The sequence below is a fragment of the Gavialis gangeticus genome, unplaced genomic scaffold, assembly GCF_001723915.1.
Source record: "Gavialis gangeticus isolate Ggan-Ray unplaced genomic scaffold, GavGan_comp1, whole genome shotgun sequence".
NCBI lineage: Eukaryota > Metazoa > Chordata > Crocodylia > Gavialidae > Gavialis > Gavialis gangeticus.
The window spans coordinates 40669844-40680945 of record NW_017729024.1 but is presented as its reverse complement, the minus strand read 5'-3'; the positions used below and the strand labels follow the sequence as shown (position 1 = coordinate 40680945).

At 42.1% G+C, this 11102-nt stretch overlaps 1 protein-coding gene across 1 annotated transcript in view; it reads right to left on the bottom strand.

The window, feature by feature from the left end:
• Positions 1 to 11102, bottom strand: part of LOC109298060 (RNA exonuclease 1 homolog) — a 32583-nt gene that overhangs the window by 12983 nt on the left and 8498 nt on the right. Inside the window, exons 6-12 of the mRNA XM_019518194.1 lie at positions 10504 to 10575; positions 7011 to 7157; positions 6212 to 6325; positions 3535 to 3608; positions 2996 to 3106; positions 1947 to 2062; positions 435 to 573 (exon numbers count right to left, since the gene is read on the bottom strand). Of these exons, the coding sequence (XP_019373739.1) occupies positions 435 to 573; positions 1947 to 2062; positions 2996 to 3106; positions 3535 to 3608; positions 6212 to 6325; positions 7011 to 7157; positions 10504 to 10575 (773 nt within the window). The remainder of the gene's footprint in view (positions 1 to 434; positions 574 to 1946; positions 2063 to 2995; positions 3107 to 3534; positions 3609 to 6211; positions 6326 to 7010; positions 7158 to 10503; positions 10576 to 11102) is intronic.

Genomic DNA, 11102 nt, shown 5'->3' with positions numbered 1-11102 from the left:
TTTACTGGTTATTCCAGGATTACATCATTGAATCAGTGGCAGAAAAGCAGTAGTGCATTAAATACTCACTACAGCCTAGTTAGGGTGATGCATATACTCACCCATTCCAGGACATTTCTGTCCCAGGACAAACAGGCATAACTTGTCCAGGGACAAATACAAATGTCTGCTCCTAGCTTATATTAAAATGATTAAATGGTTTTAAATAGTCATGCTATATTTTATTACACATTTAAAATGTATAATATGGGCAGTTTAATCTGAAAAAGTGGAGGTACACTTCTTTTTGGCTGATTTTTAACTGGGCTATAGTATACACCGTAATAAAATTAAGTTTTCTTCTTAAAAACACCCAAGATAGAAGTTAGGAACAGAACAAGTTTCCAACAATCTTAGAGAATTTGCTTCACAGAACTGGTTCCTGCATGTCTTACCTTAACAGCAAATAAATCACTTTCCAAGCTGTGACCAATTAAAATAGTAGCTGCACTGAACAAGTTTAACAAGATGGCCTGTACATCCCGAATAGTTGTTGTAGTGTTCTTCAGATCTTCTTCTGTGACTCCAGAAAATCTCAGATTAAAACACAAACAAGCAAATCTCAATAAAGTGAGAAAATGTACAACATATCCAATTCAAAAGCATGTGAACAGCTAAGATTATTCAAGTCAGGTTTGGAAGCAGTGTACATTCGTTTCAGACATACAAACTGATTTTTTTCTTTCCCTTTCTTCAGGGATGAGTTCCACAGAAGAGGCATAACTAATCAGGGGCTGTACCCTAAGCAGCAGCAACAGCAGCAGCAAGGGTTGGGCTGGCTGCAGCTGTGGCTGCCCTTCTTGGACCCCCAAATGGGCATCTGGGGCTGCTGCCTTGGTCATCCATGCTTCATTATGTTACTGTGCCACAGTAAAAGTGTAGAGACCTGGGTTTCAGATCACCTATTGAGGACAGCTGACTCTAGCTGGTTCTCACGAGCCCGAGACTGATCGACTAAAGAAGTGAGCACATAAGCACTGTGACAGAAAGAGGTCAGAAGAGTCAAGTTCTGAGCCACTTCCTCTTCTTTATGGTGAAGCAGCAGCTAAAAAAAACTAAAGGCCTTGAAACTTATGCCCTGCCCAAACACCTACTGCTTCCTCAGCAAAAGGAGTAACCAAGAATGAGTTGCATGAAGTGGGAGAGCATGAAAGCCAAATTATTTGTATCTAGAGTATATACCTCTTGCCCAAGTGATAGCTACAGTGGCTATTAGTACAGGCATCTTATCAAGACTTCTGTACATTCTAAAATACTGCATACAGTTTAACAAGAACGATGTCCAAAATGGCACTATACAAGTCAGTATCTATAATTTTTTTTTTAAATAAGAGCTAGGTGTGAGAGAGCAACTCACCCATTTAGGACATCTATAGATGAGGTTTTACCAACTTAATAGCTTAACCTTTTTTCTGCACTGAAATACCCCTCCAAATGGCCAGGAAAAAAAAACCCTCTTGGAAGTATAGAGTGCTGAAGTGATGTTGTAACTGATTGTCTGAGAAATTCAGGCAGTAGGAATTTGTCAATGGTATCTCTCAGACCAACTGCATAGTTGGGATAAACTGAGAGACCCAAGGAAGAGTATTGCGATATCCAGAAACTTGCCAAAAGTATCCCAACCAATAAAGAGAAAAATCGGTCACAAGAATTCTTGTCTTTCAAGACAGAAGATGCCTACTTAAGCTATAAAGCTCTTAACGTCAGGGTGCATCTTTTTGATCTGTATTTCTATAGTGCCTGGGAATAATGTGGTGGCATGATTGGGACTCTTCAGCATCATATAGATACACATTAACGTAGAAGACGGTCTCAAAAAAAGTTCATTCAACTATAGTCAGTCTTAAATCATAAAAATTGCACAACTTTTAAAAAAAGAATAATGATATTTTCAAATATATGGATACCTTGTGTTGTAGTCTATGATGTCATTATCAGGTTTAACAAATGTATTATAGGCAACCTGTAGGTTGGGATCAACAACTGTCACTCTAGTAAGCTCCAGGCCTTGTGTTGTGTAACACTAAGAAAAACAAATACCACAAGTGGTAAAGAAAGATTCAACATTACTGTTTTTTGATCTTTTTATATGGATTGCTGGCATGAAGGACCACATAGGCACAACAGGTCCAAGTGGTTTGAGTTTCAGTGGCTCCTGAAAGAGTACCATGACAGGGGGCAATGAAGGATGCTCTAAAATCAGTGGTGTTCAATTTGTGGTCCATGGACCCCTGGAAATCTGCAAACTATATTTAAGGGGTCCCCAAAACTTGACTATTATCAGTCAAAAGTATGCGACTTCCCATTCAAAGGGGTCTGTGCTTCTATTCAGTTTTTTAGTGGCCCACAAATAAAAAAAGGTTGAAAAGCATTGCTCTAAATATTAAGAGTTATTCCTGTATACTATAGTAAAAGTTATTAAAAATAAAAGCAAAATAGGCTTAAGTCTCTGTACAAAAGCTCCGTTTTTGCCTCCTTTAGGGGTGGGAGGAAGGAAGAGACAAATTGACAGCATATGACTTTGGCAAATCAGGCAGTATGCTTCCCTCTGTTGGAGCCTATAGTAGCAGCTATTCCTCAGTTCGAACATAGTGGAACAAAGGCTATTGATCATACTGTCCGTCCTTTCTGACCATTATATTTAGTAGCAAGTATACCCCAGAGCAGGGCTGATTTTCTCCATCAAAGGAAAAAAAAGCAAACTAATAAGAAAGTTCCTTATTATTTATAAAATTTAAAAAAAGTAAGGCTCTGATGTTGTAAAAGCAGGTAACTTTTAGGTAGCAACCCTCAGTTTACTGTGTTCTGTAGAAGAGAATACAAGCCAACTCTTAGCCTAAATATCTTGGTGGTAGAATGGGTTCTCACAATTTTCGCAGCAGTCAATTTACAGCATTTCCTATGAACCTACACCCATCTTGAAATTAAGTTCAAAATACAAAAGAGTTAACCATACCATCTCACAGTCCAGTGCATACACCCCATGGTTCCCATCAGGTGGAGGTGGTTTGATAAAGGTCTTCATAAAGCCTTCTAGGTTTTCTTTTCGCCCATCACGGACATGGAGCTGTAAAATTCCCAGTAGTGTTAAAAACTGGGAATTATAGTATTGTATCCAAATGGCTGGGTGCTTCAGTTAAAAAAAAAAAAGCAACACACAATAAAAGAGCCTACCAAAAACAATTTTGGTAAACAAAACAAAGGAAGACTATTTATTAAGTATTGTCCATGCAACCTACTACATCTAGTATAAAAACAATATTCTTCTATAGAACCTCCTATTTGACAAACTCATTTTCCAAAAATGTATTAAAATAACTAAATCCATAGAATAACTTGTAACTATTTTCATGAAAGCAACAGTCTGTTACAGGGTTGTTATATGATCATTACTAGAAAGTTAGGCAAGGCCTTGAGACACTGCATGTTAAAGTATGATCCAATACCATAAACTACTGCAAAACCATGAGAGGCCCCATCACAGAACGTTCCTACCTTTGCAACTTGGCATCCAGGAGACCCCACCACTCCTTCACAACAACTGTAGCGGGATTCCATGCCACCAGGAACTGCCATGCAAGAATTAAAACATTAAAATATTCTATTCTACCAGTCACTAGAAAGTTTTAAATGCTTGTTATTAACTTAAAATGGAAGTAAAAAGCTGCAAACTAAAACATTTCTAACAATGTTGACTTCCTGGCTAGGGACAGACATTCACAAAACCTTAGCCTGAATAGATTCAATCTTTGCAGGTTAATCTAACCTGACTAAGCTGAACTGGTTTGAAACTGGATAGACATTCTCTCTGAATTGAGAAAGTGCAGGCACATGCCTGCACTGGCTCAGGCTAGAAGCTGGGGGGCATGACAGCAGCCCTCCCTTTCCTTCAGCAGGGAAGTGAGCTGAGGGGGGGTTGGCCAGGCCCTGGCAGGACTCTGGTTTGTGAGGTCTGCCTGCACAGTTCCAAGCTTTTCTCCACTGGCTGCTCAAGGGGTGGGAGTGTTGTCAGCCCCCAGCTAGCACTCTGAGGCAAGGGGGTGGGAAGATGTACAGCGCATGCATCTGTTGAGGGCACTGAGCTTTTTAAATCTCCCTCCCTGCTTCTTTATACCATCTGTAGCAAGCTGACAGGCGAGCAAGATAGCCAAGAGCCAATAGGAGTCTTTATCATCTGATTAACAGAGCAATGGCCTCTCTCCATTAGTTCAAATTTCTTAAACAGCTTACTGGCTGATCTGTCAATTAGCTCCAAAAGCCCTAAGCAGTCATTGTTCCGTCTGCCTATCCCAGTGAAATTGGAGAGGCACCTCTCTGTATTAGCTAGCATACCACATGCTGGCTACGGTCCCTACTGTGGCAGAGGAGAAAGGGATCCCTGCTTAAGCAGCAAGTGGGGGTGGGGGGCACAGGAAAGCCAGCAGACCCTGCTGTGTCTGCAAGTTTGTGCCAACCTCCAGCTAGGGAGCAGAGGGGAGGGCCCAGTTCTGCTGTGGACCAGAGAGCCCCACCCAGCCCAAAGAGCATGCCAGAAGAGTCCAATTTATCTTAAGCCAGAAAGGGGTTTGGGATAAGTCAGTCTGAGCCAATTCAATTAAGTCCAATACTACATTCTACCAGATTTCTCTCAAACCAGTTTCATCCATTTTGAAACTGGTTTATGTGCACTGAACACCTGTTCTGTTACAGGTTTAAACTAGTTTCTGATCACTTAAATTGGTTTGTATGTAATATCTGTCCCTAGCCCTTATGATCAGTTTTGGGCACATGATAGAAGGTTTAATAAATTTTAATTTCTACATTGCTATCTACAAAAAGCCTACTTACAGCATTTTAAAGTTGACAGATCATGGAATGGCAACAGGTAAGCTTCTTATGAAGTCTTAAGTCTGCAGCCTTGTACATTCCGACTTGCTATACATACATTATAGTAGCTCTTAACTTTGGGAGTTTCACTCCCAAACTGCATTACTTAAGTTAGTAGAATATTTCATAAAATAGTATTTAAAACTACTCAATTAAATGGGTCACTACCAGCTCCCCCTATAATGACACTGTACTGAAGCCAACTTTCTCTATTCCAGGGAAAACATTAAAGCGGCAGCTGGATTTTTTCCTCCAAATAGGAGAATTCAGAAGAACATAGTAGGACTCCATTCCATTTTGACAGAACAGCATTTCATTTTGATTCAAAACTGCTGTTCTGTTTCATTTCATTAGAACAGTTTTGCTGTTTCAATGTTTTGTCCATATGCTATAAATGGGGAAGCTCAAAACAGCATATAAAACTTTGTCATTTCTGGCCTGATTTGGATGAAACCTGCAGGAATGGTAGCCCCTTCTGAGGGCATGAAGCCTGCCAAGTTTCAAGGAGATAGGTGTAGGGGTTTCAGGGAAAGTGCACCTCTGGCTGCTGACAGGCAAAACTCATGACATAAGTGCTTGTGGGATGGCATCCGTCTTGGGGCACAGGGCAGGTGACAGCTGCAGGCCTGCTATGACCACGAAGCCTGCCAGCTGTCAAGGAGATTAGGTGCAGGGGGAGTCTGGATTCTGGGGCTTTGCACCTCTGGCTACTGACAGGCAGAACTCATGACATGGGTAGGTGACACTGTGCATGTTAAGGTGCACCCTCACTCAACTAATATCAAGGCAGAAAGCAGGGCAGTTCAAACAATGCTGCCTTTTATGCAGGTTTTCCATCCTTCCCCCAGAGCACTGGGATTGGAAGAGACCTCAGATAAGGATTACTGTCATTAGTGACTGTGTAGCTGGCCAACGAGAGCAGTCCTTCACCCCCTCCTTACTTTAGTTTCTGTTTCCTTACAGGCAAGCCGAGCTTGAGCTTCAAAATGTTTCGACTTGCCTCATTTAGTTTCAAAGCTGTTTTGAAGCTCTCCATTTTGAGCTCAAAACGAGTCAAAACAAAACTGCCGGTGACATTTTGCACAGCCCCAGAACATAGCTTCTTTAGGAAGAAAGGTTGATATATTGCCAGGTAGCCACAACCACAGAGAACAGAAGACAGCCCTGGTTTTAACCGACTCCCGGTGAAAGCAAGACTTAAAAAGACTGTAAATAAGGTCAGAACAGTTAATATTCAGTAACTGAAAACAAAGACTTCCCTTTATGGATTGGTAATGGTGGCCTATTACATGTCAACTATACTTGCCTTTATGTCTCTGTACTCTACCAAAATGGTAGTTGCATTCTTCTTTACGAATATGCTTTCCTGAAGAAGTTACAGCATATATTTTTCCACATCTACAGCATGTTCTTTTGCAAGCTGAAACAAAGTATGATAATTTCACGATCAAAGTTCAGCCTTGAAAAATTGTACTTTCCACATGGTCAGCTACGAAGAAAGTATTCAACCTGATGAACTGAATGAATGCCATTTTATTGTTAGAGTAAACAATGAACAGGTAATTACTCTGCTTAAACAAATATACCCTTAGTACTGTTTGCAAGGCTTGTTGAAACTGACAGAAGAGTCCCCCCACCCCAAGGCTACTGGTGCCACCCCAGTGCTGCCCCCAGCCTGCTTACCATCCCCAGGGTAACTTGATGTGTGCCAAAGCACAAATGGAACATGCATTCCCCAGGGACAAGTAGCAGCCTAGTTGTCTCCAGAAACCAAATGTCTACACCAAGGTTTTTCAAAGATACAGATAACATTCTGTTCAAATCCAAGTACTTGGGTCAGTCTTGAAGCTTTCTGGTAGGCAGCAAAGACGTACACAATTCTAGTTCTACTGAAGTCAGTTTGTGAAGTCAGTCATGTTGCTACTGAGGCCCTGATTTCCTTACAAACACTTCCAAAACTAGTGTTGCATTTATCATAATTTAAGCAGTTTTTACTTTAGCAGATTGGAAAATAGGAAGTCCAGTGTAAGAGTGTTCTTTGAAGTTCTATTCTTATTTCTATTGACCTGGATAGGCATTCAGAAATCCTAGTCTCATTTACTCACGGTCAGATGCAGCTGTTTTTGTAACTCCATTCAACATAGCACTGCCAGGCTTTTCAGGATTTGGTTGCGGAAAGTTATTTACATTTAGTTGTTCGTCAGTCAGAATGTAGTCTTTCAGTAGTCTATAGAGAACAATTCCTGTAAGATCTAGTAAAGATGTATAATAGGTTAAGCATATATAGCCAAAATGAACTGTAAACAAGTGTGTCACTTAACCATCTGCATTGTACATTTAAGGTTACTTCAATTGTGGTATTGTTTTGCAGTTTTAAGTTTACTTGATTCACCAGGGATCCTGGTTTCCTCTTTAAAAATCCCAAATTCTCTAGTTTAAAAACCCCAACATTTACTTTTTTGCAATTAAAATGAAAAGCCACTATGTATATATGTATCAATTTCATGCAATGTTTTATTAAAATATTAAGCATATCAAAGCAATTTGGAAGCCTACCAGTGCTTCAATCATAATAAAATACATTCTAAATACTTGTGTATTTTGGACATTTGTTTTTATCGTCATGGAAAAAAAAAGTCAGAGCTCCCCTTGCCCCCTTCACTCACCAGGATGTGGGTCCAATTGCAGATGCATCCCCTGCCATGCTGCTTTGTGGAGCTAAGCAACCCTGATGCCAGTGCGCTGCCCCTGTACATGCCATTGCCCCTCACTCCCAATGCAGTTCCCTATTATCCCCAGTTCTGCTAGTGACTCTCACTCCCAACCTGCAGCTAACTTGTTCCCCCCCAGCTCTGCTAGAGGAGGCCTTGCCAGGTGATGGCTATGGCATTCCCAACCCCAGGCTGGGGCTCCTGTGCTGTGCCAGGTAGCCTGGCCATGGCCTCCCGCTTCAGGGCAGCATCCCCTGGCCACCCTGCCCTTGATAGCACAGGCAGCAGACCCTGGTTCCACCAGCCTGCTCTGGCAGCTCCCCACCACTCCCAAAAAGATGCCCGTACCCTCCTCCTACCACTGGTGGGGCAAGTGCCTTTACGTGGGGCCTGCTGACAACAGCACAGAACTGGGATCACTAGCAGCCCCAGCACCCATATACCTTCTCCCTCCACCCCACCCTCTCAACACATTCCCTGACACCCACAGCCCCCACCCTCCAGATAGTGCCCAAGCCCTGGCCCTCCAACCCCCTGCCACACCAATAGACTTACCTGTATCCCACTGCCAGAGCTGCTCCCACCACCCTGCCTGGCTGTATGCTGGTCACATACATGTACATGGTGTCCCCTGCCTCCAAAAAATCACCCTCCCTCCAGCCCCAAACAGCTACCTGCAGAGTGAAACCCCCTTTAAATGAGAAAATCCACATTTTTCCACAGCAAACAAAGCCCAGATCCCTGTTGACTCATTCACCTTATCTAGTTATAATATCTGACAGCAGCCAAAACAAAAGAACTGCTCAGTTTCAGATATAAAAAATACCTTAAAGTGTTAAATAAATTGTACCTAAATTTGAAGACAAATTGTACTGAAGAGCATTCCCTGTACTAGAAAGTCAGTATGTTCCTTCCAATTGGAAAAGAGAACACACTTATTATTAGCCATATTTTTTAAAGATGTGCTATCTATATGCACATTCCTGTAGTGTATGTGCATGTACTTCAAAAACACTTGGGCTTACATTTTACCCTACAGATATCCTTGGAGAGCATGCACCTTCTGCTCACATCCCACACTGAAAACATAAAAGATGCCTCATCAGTTCTGATGCTGTCTTGGCACTTTTAAAACTTTAAAAGAGTAGCACGCTTCAATACCACTTTTGAGAAGAGTTTAGTGTCCTTCATTACATTCATGAAAAGACACCTTGTACTAAGGTCTTCAATCACAAGCCATGCAAGGTCCAGCTGATACCACAACTTAATCAGTGACTGTCATGTTCACAAACCCTATGAAATTTTAGTGGGGGGGGGGAAGTTCATGGGGTGTCATGCAGATTTTCTGGCATTTGTTGTATTGATATGGTACGTGTAGCCTCCTTGAAAAAGCCCATGTTATGCTCTATCCATTTATGCTGCTTTCATCTCTATATAGGTTATGTTACATAGTCTGTACGTGTCTTTATGATTTTGGGCATGGTTCAAAAGGAACAGAGGGATGCATGCTTAAGAAAGGGAGCAGATAACTGCTAAATATCTCTTGCCATTGTGTTGTTAGGTCAAAAGCTAAACTAGACAGACATTTTTGGGATAGGCACCCAAGTTATTATTTACTTGTAATGGGAAGAACATCTGAATGAAGTGGCAACCAGACGTCCTAGGGAAATAAATCTCTGGAGGATTCCATGACTTGGGAGCAATTTGGACAATGCTGACTGGAGGCAGAGGCAGACTTGAAGGCATTTTATTTCAGAGGCTTCCTGTGTGACAAGCCTGGTCTTCAGATATTTTTCAGGCTTTGGAGGAGGCCTGGTTCGCAGCAGTCAGGGCTGGTAGAATGAGTGGGAAGGCTGATCTCGGAAGACTCTAGGACTCCCCTCAAGGGGCTAGGTGGTAGCCAGATGAGGGAGTAAGAAACATTATTTGTCATTTTGTTCCGTTTCCAAACCAGTGGGCTGTTTTTCTTGTATAATTCCTTTATCCTACATAATAAGTGCTTTTGTTGTCGTTTGTCTCCTTGCTGACTGCCTGTAATGAAGAGTGATCTCTGGGCAACTGATATTCCAGGGGGCCCATTCTCTAAGGAAGAAGGACTTAAAGTCTCTTTTACAACCCAAGTGGAATCCACCTAGAGATTCCCTTGTTGGAGCTGTAAGGGCTGGTATAAGGCCAGTGGAGCTGAGGCTTGAAGAAATAAGGAATTATGCCAGGACAAACCTTAGTCTGTTCCTTGGGACAAGCAGTAAGACAGCCAGGAGAAACTTAAAGGCTCTGGGGGTATACCCCATGAATGGGTCTGTAACCATTATGAAGAGTGAGGAGAGGGGAGAAAAATGGAGTCACACTCAGCTAGAGAAAAAAAAAGTGAGCCATTCAGGCCATGAGAACCTCAAGTACTTCTGAAAATAATTGTCCCTGAAAGAAGTGTGCAAGGGAGGAGGGGAGGGAATGACACACAAGGAAAAGAACATTACCCAGAGAAAGAGAGACTCTAGGGCAAGCATACAGTCTACAACAGATACTACCCTCCAGTCAATGCGACTGAAGGGAAGCTGAGGAATGGGAACTTGCATCACCTTATACACTCGATATGAAAGGCAGTACGCATTCAAGCTGTGAGATTAGCAAGTTCTCTCATCTCAGAAACACTTGAGGTGCATTTGTACCCCAAAAAGGAATGTGGAAAACACCCTGAAGAAAAAAATATTACTGAATTGAAACAAACCATATGTTAGTCATGAGTGGCATTTGTGGGCAACAAAAAAGAAATCTAAGAACTTAAAACCAGAAATTAGGAAAGAAGTGGTTTTCACCCTGAAATAAGGTTAGCCTGTTTTATACAGATATAGAAGGTAAAGTAAGAGCATTCAACAACTATTTTTACCGTTCTTTTCTTCTGACTTTCCGGATCCATTTGCATTGGTAGATCTGCTGCCACTAGCTTGCCCTAAACATAGAAATGTTTAAAAACATTTTTCTAGTTGTATTTGCCAAACTTCAGATTTCCTGTAACCCAAAAGTGTTAAACATAAGGCCTATTGGCCAACTCTGACCCATGGATCTCTAAACAACTCCATACACCGGCCCTGGCCTTACATGGCCTGCCTGTGCTGGTTTTAGGTATCCTGTGCACATTGGGTCAGAACAAGGCTGGACTTGGCACTGCATGCAATAGGTGGTCCAGGGAAAAGATTAGCTGCATGTAGCACCCCAGACCAACCTCCTGTGCTACTTGCAGTGTCAGGTCCATCCTTCACATTACAAGCAGTGCACATCCCATACTGGCCCCACATGAACAGTAAGCTTTGAGGGCAATGCACTTACCATATGGCTAGATGTGGTACCATGGGTACACTCCCCATGAGAATGGTCCTGGTGTGGCCCAACAACCAAGCCATGGGGCCAGATGAGTCTGAAACTCGTGCTGTAATCATTACAGTGTGCATACACGCACGCACACACACACACACACACACACACACA